Here is a 19445-nt window from a genome sequence, read left to right on the forward strand (position 1 = left end):
TCAAGCAGCTGGTTTATTGTTTGTATCAGATGGTCACAAAAATTATCCCGGAGAAAGCCTGTGGTAAAAATAAGCTTGAACTCAGGCAGCATCCGAGATGAAGACAATAAAGCGGTCCACAGTCTAAGCCATAAGTGACACAGTGAGAGTCTGTGAAATGCCAAAGTGCTCATTAAGTATTATCAGCTTAATCTTCACTTGTCAATACAGCTTCTAATTAAACAGCAGGTCACACGGGATCTTCAGCAGGCAACAGAATGCTGTATAGACAAATAAGAAGGTCGCTGCGATGCTGCAGTGCCACCGTGTGGTTGATTTTGTCAAGTGAATTTCAAAAAGGAGTCTTTTTACTAGGAAAATCAATTTTTGGACATGTGTTCAGCAAAAAAAAAAAAAAAAGCCCCCAAACCATTTCTGATAATAAGTGCGGTGCAAGACCAAGCAGCTGAAAGCCTGTGTAACAACGGGGATTACAGGATTTAGCTTTATCTGAAACTACGGCCCTGAGTCTTATCAGATTATTCTGTGGATCTGCTTAAATGGCGTCTTTAGGAAACTGTGTCACAGATGAAGAGTCGGTCCAGCCTTATGTGTCCCTGTTTGCCTCATTAGTGGCAACTGGGCTCATGAGCATGTCGGAATAAGAAGCTTGTGCTGCAGTGACTCAGAGGTTCATCTGACTGAGGATGAGGCAGCAGTACAGCAGGACCCACCAGACCAAGAGCATTTCCAGCTCTGACAGGGTCACTCCACAAGAGGCTGCTGAAGGCTGAAGAAGGGATCCTTCGTCACTGCTGGAGACAAACGAAGGAGTGTGAGGTGAAGGTTCTGCACACACTGAAGCAAGCACATCGAAATCAGGAGTAGCAAAAACTACATTCAAATGCAGATATCTTTTTATAGTGTTTATCCAAACAGAAGCTTTAACGATATCATATCCATGTTAACTCTTTACCTTGTTTTCTACGGCTAGATTACAATAAATAGCATCCTGGGACTGGCTCATCAGACTTTAAGTTAACTTTAAGCAGCCCTGTGACTTAATAGAAATCCTAAAACACGCTCGAAAGTGAAGCATGTTTCATATTTCATATATAAAAACACTAATAACTCAAACTTCTCAGTGTGACGATACTGTTTAGCCAGGTAAGTGCTTTAGACATGAAGAGGGAGCCCCCCCCCTTCATCAGTAGGTGGCACTATTGAACTGAAAAACAGCCTCTATAGAAATACTCCTCTGGGCCATGATCACACTGTGACTGAGCGCTTTCCAAACCAGGCTGCTGTTTGCACAAAGACCCTTTGACAGTAATGCGACAGTATTTACTCGCTTTATGCTGCAATACAAGAGACACAGCAAGTGAACAGCAGCTGTAAAAGGAAACGATGCTCATCATCTGTGTGGAAGTCGCGTTGTTCCAGACATTTAACGAACTTGTCTCTGTTACCAGTGTTATTACTGAGTCACAGTAAACTGGAAGTCTTGGCAAATGTGGTGAATTATGTTTCTGCTGATAAATGGTTACCTGGGTGACCGAGGGGTTGACCTGCAGGCAGGAGGCCAGACACCTCCGAGTGGGCGTGTTCTGGGACTCTCCTCCCCATCGTGCTCTGTCGTTGTTGTCGTCATCTCCTCTCCAGCTGCTGATTTAACTTCATCAGTGTCTCTCACTTTTTCTTCTTTACACTTCCTGCCACTTTCTTCTTCTGTGTCACTTCTGACTTCACAGGCAGCCTCATCAGTTATTATTTTTCCATTTACTTCACCCTTAAAACTTTCTGAATTTGTGCTTTTCTGGCTCTTCCCATCTTCTTTCATCACAGCAGCATCTTGGCTTTCATTCCCTACATCCTGCCCTCCCACCTGTCCACGTTTTTTGGAAAGCTCTGCATCTCTTCCGTCCTCGGTGTCTTCCTGCCAACGGGCCACTTCAACAGTTGCTTCCGCTGCATTGTCCTCTGTTTTGTCGACCCCATTCTTGAACATTTTTGCATTTTCCATCTTTTTCCCCCTTTCTTCCTCACAATAATCACCATCATCATTGCTCTGTCCTCTATTAGCCCGCTGCTCTTCATGCTCCTCTGTGCTTCTACTTTCACCCTCTGGCTTAAAGTCAAGCGCTGCTCCACCGTGTGTCATTTTGCTGAGATTTCTTTCATTTTTGTCAAAATCAAACTTCCTGTGCACCGCTGACTGGGCTGATTCAAGCTCAAAATCAGCCTTTTGTAAAAAGGAGCCTTCCTGATATTTGGATTCTTCTTTCATTTCCTCTGCTGTTTCCTCTTTGACCTTTGGTACTTGTCTTTTCAGCTGATTATATGGTTGAAACACATCTTTATTCAGCTCTAGGATGTAGCTATATGCATCCTCCTCATCTGAATCCAGCGATGGTAAGCTGTAGATTCCTTCCTCGGAGCTTAAAGAATAGCAGCTTTGTGCTCGTCGCTTGTCGTAGCCTTGATCCAGTCCACTGTCCAACCACAGCTGGACCTCCTGGCTGACTATGCCAGCATCCAGAGGACTGGGTGGCTGTAAAGTGCTTCGTGCACTGCCTTTCCTTTTTTTGTAATGTGAGTCTGAAGCAGTCCCAGCAGGCTGGTCGGAGGTAGCTGTTCCATTTGTGTGAAAGGACGGAGAGCGGGGACTTCCTGAAGATCTCCGAGACCAACGCTTCCACAGAAGCTGCTCGCTGCTCTTCTCCAAGCCTTTCAGCAACACCTGGACTTCTGGAACATCAGCGTCAGTCTCTTCAAAGCTGACTGACTCAAGTGATCCAAAACTGGGAATCTCGGGAACGTCAATATCTGGTGTGGGAGCCTGTAATATAAGCATGTCAGTGATAGCAGAACCAAAGAAATACTGCTAGCATGTAATAATGTCACACTATGAAGGTATTAGTAAGTGCTTATTTTGTCATTTATATCTCGTTAATCCTTCTCAGTACGTCATTTATGAACAGATATGTTTATCCATCTGTTACTGTAACAACAGACGTTACACAGAAGTCTGTAATTGTTCTGAAAATCAATGTTTTTACATAAAAATCCCCTCAAAAACTATTTTACTCATTTGTACAATGATGTCACTTATTTTTTTTAAAAAAACTATTACTAAACTACATTTTCTAAACAAAGACACCTTTAGATTCAGACTTTCAGGAGCACAGTAGGACTTTGCTACGTTAGACTCCATAATAAAGACTTTAACTGATCAAGCACACACATCCATACATATGCAATAATACTAAGTGCAATAATCCTTTCTGTCATCGTTGTATTTTTACTCAGTTGTATATAGTATTTGTATTCTATTTTTATCTTATTGTATATTTATTTTATTTTATTCTATTCTGTACAGCTGTGTACTGTATTTATTCTTATTGTATTCTAATTTTTGCCTCATAACTTTTGCACTGTCCACTTCCTGCTGTGGCAAAACAAATTTCCCACGTGTGGGACTAATAAAGGTTATCTTATCTTATGAAACAGCGACGCTCTGCTTCACCTGTTCTGAGTCTCTGAGCTAAGATGACGGGCGGCCGGTGGCAGTTTCAAGAATAACTGAGTGATATAAATGCATTTATTTATTTCTTTTTTTATATCTACCTCGCTGTAGTGAGACTGTAGTGAAGGTGAACTTGTGCTGCACTAACCTCATCTATGCCTGAGTGACACTTTGGGAACATGGAGACGTAGGTGATGATGGACTGCTCGTCTGGTGAAGTGCACGTCACATCTGCAGGGAACGATTAAAAAAATCATAAAACACTTAAAAACATAAGCGTGTGTGTGTGTGTGTGTGTGTGTGTGTGCGTGTGTGTGTGCGTGTGTGTGTGCGTGCGCGTGTGTGTGTGTGTGTGTGCGTGTGTGTGCGTGTGTGTGTGCGTGCGCGCGTGTGTGTGTGTGTGCGTGTGTGTGTGTGCGTGTGTGTGTGTGTGTGCGTGCGTGTGTGCGCGCGTGTGCGCGTGCGTGTGCGTGCGCGCGTGTGTGTGTAAAACAAAGCTAGGGGCTTGTAAGAACATATAAATGGGCTGATTGGTGCGTTTCTACTCTCCTGTAGCCACATTCACACAATCACACAAGCACTGCCTTCTATGCTTTTAAGTGCTCACTAACATTCACACTGTGATGGATGCATCAGAGAGCAGCCAGCGGTGAGTATGTTGCCCAAGGATGCTTGGCATGCAGACAGTGGCAGCCAGGGACTGAACCACATATACCCTTTACTGCTTGGAAACATGCTGTATATGTACCACGTGGGCCCTCAAAATAATAACTTGCATATCGTGTGGCCCTGTGGAGGTGAAGGTTCCTGGTTTAGGGGATGGTTGGTTGAGTCAGGTCTGGGTTTATTTGAAATTTATGTTAACTAAATATTGCAAGAGGTTTAAAATGTGATATTTGTGGCTTTCTCTAGAGACAATGTGAGTCCACATGACTCTCATTTTATACATTTTTCATGTTCCTGAGTCAGGACGTTTTTCTGAACTCTTCAAATAAATAAATAGGTCCGTGGTTGGTTCTGTAAGTAAACTGGTTCAATAACAGTCCTGACTCAGGGCCATGCTGTTGTATAAGCAGGGCCCTTCATTCATAAGCGTAACACTGTGTACGTCATCTTCTTGCTGCAAGAATGGGGGCGTGACAGTGGGAGCTGTGGGGGCTGTGGGAGCTGTGGGGGCTGTCCTGTGCTGTCTGACAGCTTCCTGTATCCTGTTGATTTTTGCGCACCAGCTTGTGCCTTTTCTCCGTCCACTATACGCTCACCTCAGAGAAACATTCAATCATTTCCATTTGTCTTGTCAGCCCCCTGGGCTTGAATTTCATATATGCATTTATAGAAGACTTGTTCTCATGTTTACAGTTTGCTGTAAACTGAAAGGAAATCTCTCATCACTCTGGGCACATAATCAACGTGGTGATTTTTTCACCTAATATGAGAAATCTTTTACCTTCAGGCTCCAGCAGTGGCGGTACATCCAAGCTGTGATGGGCTATCATGAAAGCCTGCCGGATGTTTTCCACTGGATCTCGATGAAAGCTTTCCCTCAGGTCAACCATGACTGGGTTTATGGACTTAACCAAAGCAAGAAATGCCAAGCCGCTCCTCCAGCTCTTCCCAAAGTCCTTCACGTCCACCCCGTACCTGCAAAAAGTTTAAAATGCCATTTAATTAAATGACAAGTGTGAGCCATCATTCCAGCTCAATCTAAAACTATTCTGATTTCTAACAAGAAAGCTAATTTTGGGCTGATGTAGGGTTGGGATACGTTTACCACCTATTAGAGCTCAGAGGATCAAGTAACCTGCTGACATTTTGTTTCATTGTTTGAGTGGGAATATGTTTGGGCTCAGTGTTAATTACATGACTTTGTAAGTGTTTTGATCTTTTTATGCTCACTTTGATGTGCATCTTTGGACCCATTGCAGGAGCACCTTGATTGCTTTCCCATGATACTTTGCTTCCCTGCCAGCCTTCCTGCCTTTACTTGGCAGAGTGCTGCAAGAGTATGTGCCAGGGTCACTTGGCTGGGGTGAGAGGTCATTAGAGGATGGATAACTGCTCATTGACAAGGCGGAAAGGCTGGAAGACAAATGCTTCTGGAGGCCTCCCATCACCTCCTTTACCTGTGTAGGAGTAACACAGAGGTGTGAGTCGGTGATAAATGGCTGGGCAAGAAGTAAGATAATACATTAAGACATTTGACTCATAGATGATAAATCCAACCTGAAAGTGCAAGATGATGCTCCAAACAAGGTGAAGAACAACAGATGGTTTACCATCAGCAATCCCAGAAGCATCAATGCCAAGCAGCTTTACCTGGCAGATAACAAGGAAACATCGATCACAATCTTGTTATTCCTGATTTGAAATCATGTCATTCATACATGTCAGAGCAATGTCACTGAATCTACAAGGAAACACTCACATGTCTGTCATCCAGAAAGACCAAGGCCTTGGAAATGTTGTTCAGTCTGAAGATGCGATGAGAGGAAGACCTAAACCTATAAAGCTAACAAAGTTAGACGAGAAAAAACATCATCACTGTTCAGGGAAATGAGCTGGTTGATTTTATTGCTGTTAAGAAGACTGGTCCCATTTATATAGCAACCCTGAACAATGACGTTACAACCAACAGCTCAGCATGAAGACAGTAAACTGGGAGACACTGCTGGCTTGGCTTCGACTAAGCGTTAGGCTTGAGACTAATTAAACAAACAAAGGAAATGACATCAGCAGTAATTAAAACATTTCCTGTCTCTGGCCATGACAGCAAACTCTTTTTCACAGGAACTGTGCTCCAGCGTCTCCTGGTGAGTCTCTGCTTCCAGGACTCCTGCTACGCTTGCAGTGGCCAAATTTAAACAGGCTTTGGCTAAATCTTTCTTGAACAGCATGATTCTTACTAGTCTGCACCCAGACAGCTCCTCCAGCAGGCCCATGAGTATTTTGCCATCCTGAATGTCTGTGAACAGGTCGTGCACTTCAATAGGAGGGTCCCGCTGGGGGGGAAAAGCATGACCCTCATTGATAAGCACATTTTTTTCAGAGTGATCTGATGAACTGATTTGTGCCTTACTCTCTGCAGAAACACATTCATCCACCTGGTGAAGGTTCTCTTCTGCACTGCTTTTCGTTCATCTGAGGAAGAGAAAACAGGGCCTTGGTACACCAATATTTAAATAAAACATGAAAATGGCATCAGCAGTGATCAGCATAACGTTAATGGAACGCAGTGTAATGGGAAATCGTTGGTGTTTTATTCGTATGGTTGTTATTGTGACAAATATTAGTAAATCGATTAGCTTTTAGCGCTCACTAGCCACCCTAAACATTGCAGTGGACTAAGTAACCTGTGCACACCCACAGCACTCTGGCAGGAGCGAGACACTGTGCCCCACTGGCCACAGAAGAAAGAATAATAGCCCCAGGCACTGACCTAGCCTCCCAAACATGATCCCAATCAGTATCCACAGGAGGCACCAGAATTATTCTGATCCACGAGGCCCCACCCTGCAAGCACAAGGACGCAAAAGATCCACGTCCAATGCCCTGGTGCTTTTAACTCGGCATAGCACAGAAACCGCCCTTCTGAGAGTTTTTAATGATTTGCTTTTAACTGTTGACTCTGGTTGTGCTGCTGTCTTAGTAACCTTGGACCTGACAGCAGCCTTCGACACTGTTGATCACAACATACTGCTATCCCGCCTTCAACACTGTGTCGGTTTAAAGGGCACTGTCTTAAAGTTTTTCCAGTCCTATTTGAATAATAGGAGTTTTTCTGTTCACCTTGGTGAACTGTCATCTCCCAGAGCTCCTTTAACCTGTGGCGTACCTCAGGGGTCCATACTAGGCCCCCTGTTGTTTATTCTGTACTTGCTCCCTCTGGGCGATGTGCTCCGTAAACATAATGTGTCCTTCCACATCTTTGCCGATGATATTCAGATCTACCTCCCTCTGAGGTTGAACTGCAATGTTTCTTTGCAGCCGCTACTCTCCTGCTTGTCTGACATTAAGACTTGGATGACTCTTAACTTCTTACACCTTAATGAAAGCAAAACTGAAGTCATTGTGTTTGGGCTTCCTAAAGATCCCAACTTCTCTCTTGACTTTTTGGGACCCCTAACCTCCGATTGCACTTCTTCCATTAAGAGTCTTGGTGTTATTTTTGACAATGCTTTTAAACCTGATAAACAAATCAGCTCTGTAGTTAAGGGATCTTTTTATCATTTGCGGATTTTAGCCAAAGTCAAGTCTTACCTTTGCAGGAACGATCTAGAAAGAGTGGTCCATGCTTTTATTACTTCACGGCTAGACTACTGCAATTCCCTCTATGCTGGCCTAGATCGTTCCTGTCTACATCGCCTTCAACTGGTGCAGAACGCTGCCGCTCGCCTGTTGACCGGTTCAAAAAAAAGAGACCACATCACTCCGGTTCTCTGCTCTCTCCACTGGCTCCCAGTTGCCTTTAGGATTGATTTTAAAATCTTATTGCTGGCTTTTAAGGTTTTAAATGGCACTGCACCTTCTTACCTGTCAGAACTCCTTAGTACTTATCGCCCCAGGAGATCTTTGAGGTCAGCCGACCTGATGCTTTTAGATGTTCCCAGGTATAAATTAAAGACAAAGGGAGAGAGGGCGTTTGCTGTGGCTGCACCCAGACTGTGGAACAGTTTACCTCCTCACGTCAGACTCTCCAAAAGCCTAGAAACTTTTAAAACCGCTCTTAAAACTCACCTCTTTTCATTGGCTTTTAGAAAGGTTTAATTTATTTGTTTTATATATTTTTATTTTATTTTTATCAGCGAGGTGTTATTACGAAATTGTGTTCTATTGTATTTTTATCTGTATTTACTGTACAGCACTTTGGTCAGCCTTGGTTGTTTTTAAATGTGCTCTATAAATAAACTTGACTTGACTTGACTTGACTTGACTTAACTGCAGAACAACAAGTGACCTGTGTCTATGTCACGGCACATCAGAGCGGGATAGAGATTGGTAGGATATGACGCAGCTGGTTTTTAAAGTTGTGTCAGTGTTAATCTAAGAAGAATGCAGAATATTGAGGTATTTAGTAATTAAATGTCCATACTCTATTTTATAGATAGACAGTTTACATGAAACCCAACTGAACAGTGCTGGAGAAGGAACATTTTTATAATAATTAAAAATTTGATACTAAAACACTAAATGATTGGGCAATCGAATGACACGAAGCCAAGAATACCTACCTGGAAAATTCCCTAAGAATGCAGTCAAGGAAGCAGGAGAGCAATGATGGTCCTTTTTGTATTCTTTTCAAAGGTGGCCTGTATACACAGTTATTTAAGTAAAACCCACCAGGATGAGACTGTACCTTGAGATGTGTATTTATCATTGAGCTCGCTCGCTGAGTTTGTCTGTGAATCCCAGCTGTCCTGCATTCTCGTTTAGACTCTTGGCACATGATCCATTATGAAGATAAAAGTGAGAATAAGTCAAAATGTCAGCAATCAGAGGCACTCCACGGTTTCCTTAAACACTCATGTTGAAGTAAAGGCAAAAGAGAGGCGGTGTATCTTGCCCCAACACGCTGAAACCTCCCTCTGACGCGTTCTCCCACCACTCCCACAAGCACAGCGTGAACCCGACTGCAAGTCTGTGGTTTATGAAATCCTGTATGTAGTGGTGGTCACTCCATGTCCAGGGGTCTGTTTGCATGTAAGAACTCGCTGTGGTTTCTGTTTTCACGTATAAGGATGTCGTTCAGAAGATCTCATGGGTGAATGATTCATTAAAGTAAACACACATATTTCTTCATAGCTCACCTGGCTCAGGGTAAAGGTACGAGCAGAGGAAGCCAAGGTTCCTGTGATGTATTAATCAGTCAAAGAAAGAAAAACAGAAAATTACAAATCTTTTTAGAGAGATTTGACAAAGTGTTTGTCACGTTTGATAGCACTGGAATTTACCTCTAATATTTCCTGCAGCAATGTCTTTTATCTTGCAAAATTACTACATTCCAGAAACAGGTCGAGTCTCACAGGAAACATTCATTTCCAAAAATCCAAAACTAAGACAGAAACAATTAAAAATTAAGCTAAAAAATATTTATCACAGAAATACAAAACTATAATAACTTTGTTCAACAAGCGTTTAATTCTTTATAATCAAAAAATTGATCCGTTTTCTGGGACACCCTGGTGTTGTCTTTCACAGTGAAGATGATGTAAATATTGTGAATGTTGTTATTTGCATTTCATCTAAATATTGTAGCTGTTTCCTCGTGGGTACAACATGACGTGTTCTTTGTGCCCTCCACTGATTCCACTTTTTAATCATAGAAATAGTTTAGTTTTGGTTTGTTTAAGCTTTGTGGTTAAACACGTCCCACCCAGTAAAGTAACTGTGTTGATCCGTCCACAGACCTGACATCACACAGCATGTCTGACACAGTTGAGTCGCAGGTCTTTATACTCTCCTCTACAGGTGTGTCTGCAGGAGGGTTATGGGCTGAGGTCAGTAGTAATAAGGGGGCATTAGTCCAAGATGGCGGCCAACCAAACCGGTTTCGTGCGTGTGCGCGTTCAGGTGTGGAAACACACAGGGCGTCAGAGGGGTTATATGAGTTTATGTGTTTTTAACTGGGTTTTAATTTAATCAAACCATAGGGTTTTTTAATTAAACTATTTTTATCACTTAGGTGTGTCTCAACATTCAGTTATGCAGACATATGTCTTCTTAAAAGCAATTCTTTGTTTTGCGGGCGGAGTGGAAGCTGTTTTGGTTCACAGTGCACCTTAACAAAGAGGGGCTGCTTTTCATTTACATCTAGTCAAAAGTGTTGGTGTTTTAGTCACACTAATTTTGTGATTCTGACAATATCTCAGCTTGCAGTGATGCCAGCATTTTATTTTAAAAACGCCACAAATGGGAGTTTCTTCTGAATGGGTAATGTCAGCATGTTCACAAGCGTTTCATTTCATCAAACCACTAGTTTTAATTTAACTAGTTTTTATGCATCTACTGGGGTTTCTTTCCAGGGTTGATGCGATCGTTTTATTTAAAAATCGGGATCTCAGCCTGGGCGTCTATTGTCTCATGTAGTCTGGAAGATGAGTGGATGGTGGGGTGGGTGCAGTTTTCTCTGCGGTGGGGTCGGGTGGACTGTCCCGGGCTCTGTGGGGCCGGGCGGCGCTGCTGCACTGGGCCCTGGTCCGGATGGGCCTGGGCCCCCTTTCCCTGGCGGGTCGCGGAGTATGGGGGTGCCTACTGGGGTCAGCGGGGGAGCTGGCCCCAGGGAGGGGTCACTTGCCCCTCCCTTCCTTCCCTCCCCATCTCCAGCTGCCCCCCTCTTCCTGCTCCACCACAACCACCCACACATGCAGGGCCTTGGAGTAGGGGTATGTCACCAGGGTGGCAGAGGAGGCTACCCCCCCCTCTGGCTGCCTCTGCCTCAATTTTATCCCACAACTTAGACATTCACATTACTCACACTCTCATTACACATACAGTGGGGCAAAAAAGTATTTAGTCAGCCACCGATTGTGCAAGTTCCCCCACCTAAAATGATGACAGAGGTCAGTAATTTGCACCAGAGGTACACTTCAACTGTGAGAGACAGAATGTGAAAAAAAAAAAATCCATGAATCCACATGGTAGGATTTGTAAAGAATTTATTGGTAAATCAGGGTGGAAAATAAGTATTTGGTCAATAACAAAAATACAACTCAATACTTTGTAACATAACCTTTGTTGGCAATAACAGAGGTCAAACGTTTACTATAGGTCTTTACCAGGTTTGCACACACAGTAGCTGGTATTTTGGCCCATTCCTCCATGCAGATCTTCTCGAGAGCAGTGATGTTTTGGGGCTGTCGCCGAGCAACACGGACTTTCAACTCCCGCCACAGATTTTCTATGGGGTTGAGGTCTGGAGACTGGCTAGGCCACTCCAGGACTTTCAAATGCTTCTTACGGAGCCACTCCTTTGTTGCCCGGGCGGTGTGTTTTGGATCATTGTCATGTTGGAAGACCCAGCCTCGTTTCATCTTCAAAGTTCTCACTGATGGAAGGAGGTTTTGGCTCAAAATCTCACGATACGTGGCCCCATTCATTCTGTCCTTAACACGGATCAGTCGTCCTGTCCCCTTGGCAGAAAAACAGCCCCATAGCATGATGTTTCCACCCCCATGCTTCACAGTAGGTATGGTGTTCTTGGGATGCAACTCAGTATTCTTCTTCCTCCAAACACGACGAGTTGAGTTTATACCAAAAAGTTCTACTTTGGTTTCATCTGACCACATGACATTCTCCCAATCCTCTGCTGTATCATCCATGTGCTCTCTGGCAAACTTCAGACGGGCCTGGACATGCACTGGCTTCAGCAGCGGAACACGTCTGGCACTGCGGGATTTGATTCCCTGCCGTTGTAGTGTGTTACTGATGGTGACCTTTGTTACTTTGGTCCCAGCTCTCTGCAGGTCATTCACCAGGTCCCCCCGTGTGGTTCTGGGATCTTTGCTCACCGTTCTCATGATCATTTTGACCCCACGGGATGAGATCTTGCGTGGAGCCCCAGATCGAGGGAGATTATCAGTGGTGTTGTATGTCTTCCATTTTCTGATGATTGCTCCCACAGTTGATTTTTTCACACCAAGCTGCTTGCCTATTGTAGATTCACTCTTCCCAGTCTGGTGCAGGGCTACAATACTTTTCCTGGTGTCCTTCGAAAGCTCTTTGGTCTTGGCCATGGCGGAGTTTGGAGTCTGACTGTTTGAGGCTGTGGACAGGTGTCTTTTATACAGATGATGAGTTTAAACAGGTGCCATTCATACAGGTAACGAGTGGGGGACAGAAAAGCTTCTTACAGAAGACGTTACAGGTCTGTGAGAGCCAGAGATTTTCCTTGTTTGAGGTGACCAAATACTTATTTTCCACCCTAATTTACGAATAAATTATTTACAAATCCTACCATGTGAATTCATGGATTTTTTTTTCACATTCTGTCTCTCACAGTTGAAGTGTACCTCTGGTGCAAATTACTGACCTCTGTCATCATTTTAAGTGGGGGAACTTGCACAATCGGTGGCTGACTAAATACTTTTTTGCCCCACTGTAGCTCCATGCCCTCCTGGGTTTTAATTGCACCTTAGAACACACATGCATCAACACTACAATGAGCGGGTGGAGGGAGGTTTGGAGTCTTCTCTCACCCCCATTCTCTGCGACCTGCTGGAGCGGGGGGCTAGGAGGAGGAGTTGGCCGTCCGACTGCGGTCTGGAGTGTGGGGCCTCCCTGCTGCTGCGGAGTCGGGGCGGCCTGCCTCCCCCCATCGCAGGGAAAAGGGTAACACCACCTGGGTCTGGGTGCAGTTCCCCCCTCCAGGGGCAAGGGTACCTAGACCCGGTTCGTAGAGTACGCTTGGGGAGTGTGATCGTGTGTACAGCGTCTCTTTATGTCTGTCTCCACGTTGGTTGAGTGTGGAGTAAGTGCATATGAGAGCATGAGGGTGGGAATGGATGTTTGTGTCTGTGTGTGCCTGTATGTCTGTGTCTATATGTCAGGTTGGGTGTCAGGCGCCACCTCTCTGGGGACACCTCAGGCCCTCCAAGGTTTGGAGGCCTATCTCCGCCCACCACCACTTCCCCTGCCGGTGGCGGACCCCCTCAGACATCGGTGCGTTGGTGGTTCTTTGTGTCCGGGGATGGGCGTCCAGGTACACACTGGCTCACTCCTTGGCGGCCGCTTATCGGGGCCTGGAGCCTGGGGCTCGCTCGGGCCACTTCGGAGGTGGGGTGCCCCCGGCCTCTCGGCCTGGGGCTCGGTCACTCAGGCACGGCTGGCTGCCGGCGGAGCTCACGGGCGCGTCACTGCAACTCCCCCTGGCTTCTGCTCCGCGGCTGCTGAGTGAGCCCTCATCTGGGACTCTCCTCAGCTCTTTCTGGGACAGTGGCGCAGCTGCCCCTCTGTTGGTCTTCCTTGGTCTCTTGTGTTCTGGGGGCCTCTGGATGTCTGGAGTTTTGATCTCCTCCATACCTGCTTCACGCCCTGGAGGACGGGGCTGTGGCCCCCCACACCCTCTAGCAGATCATTACATGAAGGAACCTTTTAAAAACAAGCGCGTCCATGCTCACAGGTGTACACACGGGTGATCACACCCACAAACTACACCCTTTTTGGCTCCTACCTCAAAGCACACTGTGTTCTGTTGATCTTATGTGCTGCACAATAATGTTTAACATTTAGTATTTACTGTCATATTCCCATATATCATTGTGATGTTGTTTATTCTATTACTCTTGTTCTCTTCTGCTTGCTTTCTTTTTTCTTTCTCAGCAGGTGATCCAGGTGATTGATATATGCATTTTTTTTTCTCTGCCCGTTCTGTTGGTTTTTGTCTTTTGCCCTTCTCCCCCGTCCCTCTTCTCAGCTGTTTCTCTTTCCCCCAGTCAAGTCTGTCCCGTATTCAGCAAATGAAAATAAAATGAACAATAAAAGGTGAATCAAATGGACCATTACGGCAAGGCTGGGATGGTCAATGTGGTAAAGTAAATCCGTTGGGCATCTTCCTTTGCCTTTAGACAACAATTCTGATGCAAAAGAGCCAAACGGAACAGAAAGAAAGAAAGAAAGAAAAAATCGGGATTTCGGAATGTTGAACTAAGAGTGAGACAAAGCCAGCTAGTTTTTAACACAGTAAATGGTCACAAATAACATTCAGCTCTTTAGAAGATAAACGCTGCAGTGATACTTCTAAAACCAGTCGCCCAGACCCGCTCCGTCTTTTCAATTCAATTCAATTCAATTCAATTTTATTTATATAGCGCCAAATCACAACATAAGTCGCCTCAAGGCGCTTCATAGATACAGAGAAAAACCCAACAATCATATGACCCCCTATGAGCAGCACTTTGGCAACAGTGGGAAGGAAAAACTCCCTTTTAACAGGAAGAAACCTCCGGCAGAACCAGGCTCAGGGAGGGGCGGGGCCATCTGCTGCGACCGGTTGGGGTGAGAGAAGGAAGACAGGATAAAGACATGCTGTGGAAGAGAGATAGAGGTTAATAACAGATATGATTCAATGCAGAGAGGTCTGTTAACACATAGTGAACGAGAAAGGTGACTGGAAAGGAAAAACTCAATGCATCATGGGAATCCCCGGCAGCCTACGTCTATTGCAGCATAATTAAGGGAGGATTCAGGGTCACCTGGTCCAGCCCTAACTATATGCTTTAGCAAAAAGGAAAGTTTGAAGCCTAATCTTGAAAGTAGAGATAGTGTCTGTCTCCTGAATCCAAACTGGAAGCTGGTTCCACAGAAGAGGGGCCTGAAAACTGAAGGCTCTGCCTCCCATTCTACTTTTAAATACTCTAGGAACAACAAGTAGGCCTGCAGAGCGAGAGCGAAGTGCTCTAATAGGGTGATATGGTACTACAAGGTCATTAAGATAAGATGGGGCCTGATTATTTAAGACCTTGTATGTGAGGAGCAGGATTTTGAATTCAATTCTGGATTTAACAGGAAGCCAAAACAGGAGAAATCTGCTCTCTCTTTCTAGTCCCTGTCAGGAAAAGTACGAGCTGTCATCGAGCAGAAACGGGAGCTGGAAGCATGTAAATATAATAATAACCACTGCAGCCAAACAGAGAGCCTGACGAGCCCAGCTGTAAATAAGCTATTTAGACTCGACTGTACGCTGTGTTCGTGTTTTCCTCCGAAACAATAAGTTCCGTTGGAGCAGCCTTTCTACGCCTCTCTCTGTCTCTGCTAGCAAAGTTGACCCAGACAACAAAGTAAAGCTATTTTTCAGCTACGAGCCCGACACGAACCCGACGTATTAGTCAGAGGTCCCTTAACTACGGTTCAGAGCCGCGGACCTTCAGTAATAGTAATAAATCACAGCAATAGTACATTCACGTAGTTGTAAAAATGCATGATAATATATTAAGTAATCCAAAGTATTCAGAATACGTTACTGTCATTGAGTAACGTAACGGAATACGTTACAGAATACATTTTGGGGCATGTAATCTGTAATCTGTAATGGAATACATTTTAAAAGTAACCTTCCCAACACTGGAACCAAAACAGCTTCCACTCCGCCCGCAAAACAAAGAATTGCTTTTAAGAAGACATATGTCTGCATAACTGAATGTTGAGACACACCTAAGTGATAAAAATAGTTTAATTAAAAAACCCTATGGTTTGATTAAATTAAAACCCAGTTAAAAACACATAAACTCATATAACCCCTCTGACGCCCTGTGTGTTTCCACACATGAACTAGCATGCCCCGAGCACACCTGAACGGGCACACGCATGAAACCATCAAACCGGTTGTCAAACCGGTTTGGTTGGCTGCCAACTTGGACTAATGCCCCCTTATTACTACTGACCTCAGCCCATAACACTCCTGCAGACACACCTGTAGAGGAGAGTATAAAGACCTGTGACTCAACTGTGTCAGACACGAAGCTCCGAGGAGTCTCTCCACAGCAGCTCTGCAAAGAAGCTCCACAGCTACCAGACCCACTCTGAAGATGAGTCCCTCTGTCAGCCTGCTGCTCCTGCTCGGCCTCTCTCAGGCTCATCCTCTCATGGAGGAAAGAGGAGGAGGAGAGGGCCAGGTGGAGGAAGACCACACCGTCGATATCACCACCAGGATTCTGACCGCAAACAATGGCAGCAACGAGATCCTGCTGGAAGGAGACATCCTGCTTCCAAAAAGCAGAAATGCCATTAAATGCCAGAGTTACCAGAGCTGCCTGTGGCAGAAAGACAACAACGGCCTGGTGACGGTTCCCTTCACCATCAGCAGTGAGTACAGCAGCGGGGAAAGGCAGCTGATCAGAAATGCCTTGCGGTCCTTCCACAGCCAGACCTGTGTCCGCTTTGTCGACCGTAAGAACCAGAACGACTACATCAGCATCGAGAGCCAGAACGGATGCTTCTCTCCTCTGGGCAGACAGGGAGGGAAGCAGGTTCTGTCTCTCAACAGGCAGGGCTGCGTCTACTTTGGCGTCGTCCAGCACGAGGTCAACCACGCTCTGGGCTTCCAGCACGAGCAGACCAGGAGCGACCGCGACTACTACGTCAGGATCAACTGGGAGAACATCGACTCACAGATGGCCTACAACTTCGACAAGCAGGACACCAACAACCTCAACACTCCCTACGACTACTCCTCCATAATGCACTATGAAAGAACAGCCTTCTCCATCAATGGCAGGGAAACCATCTCCCCCATCCCCAACCGCAACGTCCAGATTGGCCAGAGGCAGGGCATGTCCTACTGGGACATCAGGAGGATCAACCTGCTGTACGGCTGCTGAAAACACACGTTAGCTTGTCTGATTAGAAGTTTTCATTTGTTCCCAAAGGTTCTTCCACTTATGTGTTCACAAGTGTTTTATAGGGAGATAATGAGCTGTAAGGTCAAACACATAAAGTGCATTAAAATGGTACGCTGGATATTAGTGATTCATTTCCTCGCCAATACTTGTTTCATTCTTTATGATTTGTCTTTTCTTACCTCATCCTTTCTACTTTTTCTTCCACCAATCCGTATCTACAGTCAGGCTTGTGGAAATGTCCTCCTCAATGCATCGCTATTCAAAAAACTATATGATGCAAATACAGTGTGATAATATGCACAGAGCTCTCGTGTTAATTATACATGAAAATAATTCATTTTAATACTCCTTTACTTTTGTGAAGGTCAAATCAAAGGTTGCGAGTCTTCTTTAGCTGTGCAACTCAGCAAACATATACACATGCAGGAGGGCTGAAAGCTAATAAATACATTTTCTCAAGTTGAATCTTTTGTTAAATAATAAGCAGCTAGTTTGAAAACTCACCTGAATGAACAACAGCTGTGCAGGAAAAAAAACAAATGTCAAAAATTGTAACTGATCTTCATCGGGTATTAAAATAAATCATAAATAAAAATATCCAGTAATATATTAAAGATACACTCCTAAGACCTAAATGTGTTTCACTACAGCTAACAGAAAGCCACGTGTACATCAAACATCCTTTTTCTGTTCTTGCTGACAGGATGAATTTTTGAAGAGATACTTAAAATCATAAAGCACGTGCACATTAACAGCTCTTTCAATGAAACACTTTTTATATTTTGTGAATCTAGGTAAACATTTTTTAATGACTTTCAGACCATAAAAAGACCAAAAACACATTTTATTTAAGTCCCGTTGGCCCATTTTGTTAAATAAAAGAAAAAGTTTAAACCAAAGAAGGAAGAGAGCAAATGTTGTTTTAAAACATGTTCAGGTATCACATTTAAAGGAAATCATTTGAATTTAATATGATTAGGAGAAATGTGCATTTTTTTTAATCCAACGGGGAACATGTGATACTGCTTCCAGCTATATTCTTATTTGTATTAAAGGAGCAAACTAACAAGTAGGCACAGGCAAACTATTACACTGAAGCAAACAAACGTTCTGAGTGTTTTTAATAGTTGAAACTAAACAGCAAAGCCTCCCAAAGGCTTCAGTGTGACAGCTGAACAGTGTCTGACAGGAAGAGCTTCCCCTGTTTCAGACAATATCTGGCTGCCAGATTTTACTCTACCTGCCTCAAGAAAGGTGACGGCTACCGGGGGAGGTCGTCACCACCGTGGAAGGCAGGGGTTTGTTCAAAGAACATCGCACGTGACACTCCCGAGCCTCCAGGAGCCACGCCTTTTCATTCTTTGAGTTGCTTTCTGCAGCTTGTTGTACCCACAGGCAACAGGCTGGGCCAGGGGCAGCTTCACAAGGCTGCACAGGAGAACATCGAAGCATCAATCACATGTCTAAGTATCATCTTGGCTGTTGGGTTTCATTGTGAGCAACTTGCACAACACCCGGGTGTTTTTATTATTCAGTTTTATTTCAAAACATTTAGCACATTGAAATAGATTATTTCCAAATACTGTTAACATTCCTAACTTAAAACCAAAGCTGGATTTCCCTGCAGATAAGCCTGAATCATACTGAAATATAACAACGACAAAGGCTTCCAGGTGTGATCCTGGAAGCCATAATGAATAACTACACTGAACAATTCCTCTTTCAAACATCGGTCCCTCGGTGGATTCTCCTGCCTGCTAAACGAGGCAGTCCAAGTGTCTCTGCTGATGAGCGACAATGTTTTTAATCCTTGCAGCAGGTCAGGTCCACCTTCCTGTTTGCAGGCTCACCACAGGATCCAAATCATCTCCTCTATTTTCAAAGGCTTGAAGTGTCGCTGGTGTGTCCAACTGCGAGGAGTTTCCACGTTTCACGGGTTCATTTCTTCCCCATGATGAAGCTGGGCGCTTCTGCGTCATCCTCAGCTTCTCTTTCGTCTTCCTCATCTTCATCCTTGCTTTCGTCCTCCTCCTCGCTCTCGGAGCTCTCGTCGTCTCCCTCCTTCTTGCTTTTAGTTTCACGTTTAGCTTTCTTCGCCAGGAGCTTCTTCTGCTTCATCTTCTCTCGCTTCTTCCGCCGCTTCGCTGTCCTCTCTTCGGCGGCCTCTTTGTTCCGCTCCAGTTTTTCCAGGTACTCCTCGTCCTTAGTTTGCTTCTCTGATATCTTGTCCAGAAAGTCCTGTCTCTGGTACTCTCTGCGGCGGAGGTGGCGATAAACGTGGAACTCTCCGCTGCCTGCACCCGCGCTGGAGCCCATCACGTCCCGGACGAACTCCGGCGGGGCTCGCGGGTTCCATTCTTTGGGTCGGTCCGGGATCGGAGCGAGCTTATCTGGGTTTCGCATCAACTTCTCCAGTTTCAGATGCTGTTCCTCCGCCGGTGTTTTGGCGATAATGAGAGGCTGAGCCTCTTTCCCTCCAGGTTTCCCCGGTTTGTTATTCTTCTGCGTGGGCGCCGCCATCTTTCAAACAGTTACCCTCTTCTTCCTGTGAATGTAAAATGCTCCGGAAGTCCTTTTCTGCTTCTGTGACCTGAAAATTTTTTTTTTTT

The 19445-nt window shown here is 44.8% G+C and overlaps 2 protein-coding genes, 1 non-coding gene and 1 pseudogene across 5 annotated transcripts; 1 reads left to right on the forward strand and 3 right to left on the reverse strand.

Moving 5' to 3' along the window:
• Window positions 1-9282, reverse strand: LOC147312177 (uncharacterized). Of its 3 annotated transcripts, none has more exons than XM_086264552.1 (10): window positions 8859-9282; window positions 6582-6643; window positions 6409-6504; window positions 5931-6014; window positions 5729-5821; window positions 5402-5628; window positions 4953-5146; window positions 3654-3736; window positions 1527-2818; window positions 1-791 (listed from the first exon to the last, which is right to left on the reverse strand). In XM_086264552.1, exons 1-10 carry the CDS (start codon window positions 8923-8925, stop codon window positions 665-667), a joined length of 2325 nt encoding a protein of 774 aa, XP_086120678.1. In that variant the 5' UTR covers window positions 8926-9282; the 3' UTR covers window positions 1-664. The 3 variants fall into 3 exon arrangements, with proteins under 3 accessions (XP_086120678.1, XP_086120677.1, XP_086120679.1); XM_086264551.1 differs by having other exon boundaries at window positions 1-794; window positions 8859-9280; XM_086264553.1 differs by lacking the exon at window positions 6409-6504 and having other exon boundaries at window positions 1-794; window positions 8859-9280.
• Window positions 9283-15936: 6654 nt separating this feature from the next.
• LOC147312178 (high choriolytic enzyme 1-like) lies at window positions 15937-17933 on the forward strand. The gene has a single exon (XM_086264554.1). The coding sequence runs from the start codon at window positions 16024-16026 to the stop codon at window positions 16813-16815; it is 792 nt and encodes a 263-aa protein (XP_086120680.1). The 5' UTR covers window positions 15937-16023; the 3' UTR covers window positions 16816-17933.
• LOC147312179 (PRKR-interacting protein 1 homolog pseudogene) lies at window positions 17662-19394 on the reverse strand (annotated as a pseudogene).
• Window positions 17997-18271, reverse strand: LOC147312180 (small Cajal body-specific RNA 13). The gene has a single exon (XR_015125256.1).
• Window positions 19395-19445: the final 51 nt, after the last annotated feature.

This window comes from Aulonocara sp. 'chitande type north' Nkhata Bay, linkage group LG15 (genome assembly GCF_057382095.1).
Source record: "Aulonocara sp. 'chitande type north' Nkhata Bay isolate Kocher_YH1m ecotype deep benthic linkage group LG15, A_spYH_male_GT1.1, whole genome shotgun sequence".
Lineage (NCBI taxonomy): Eukaryota > Metazoa > Chordata > Actinopteri > Cichliformes > Cichlidae > Aulonocara > Aulonocara sp. 'chitande type north' Nkhata Bay.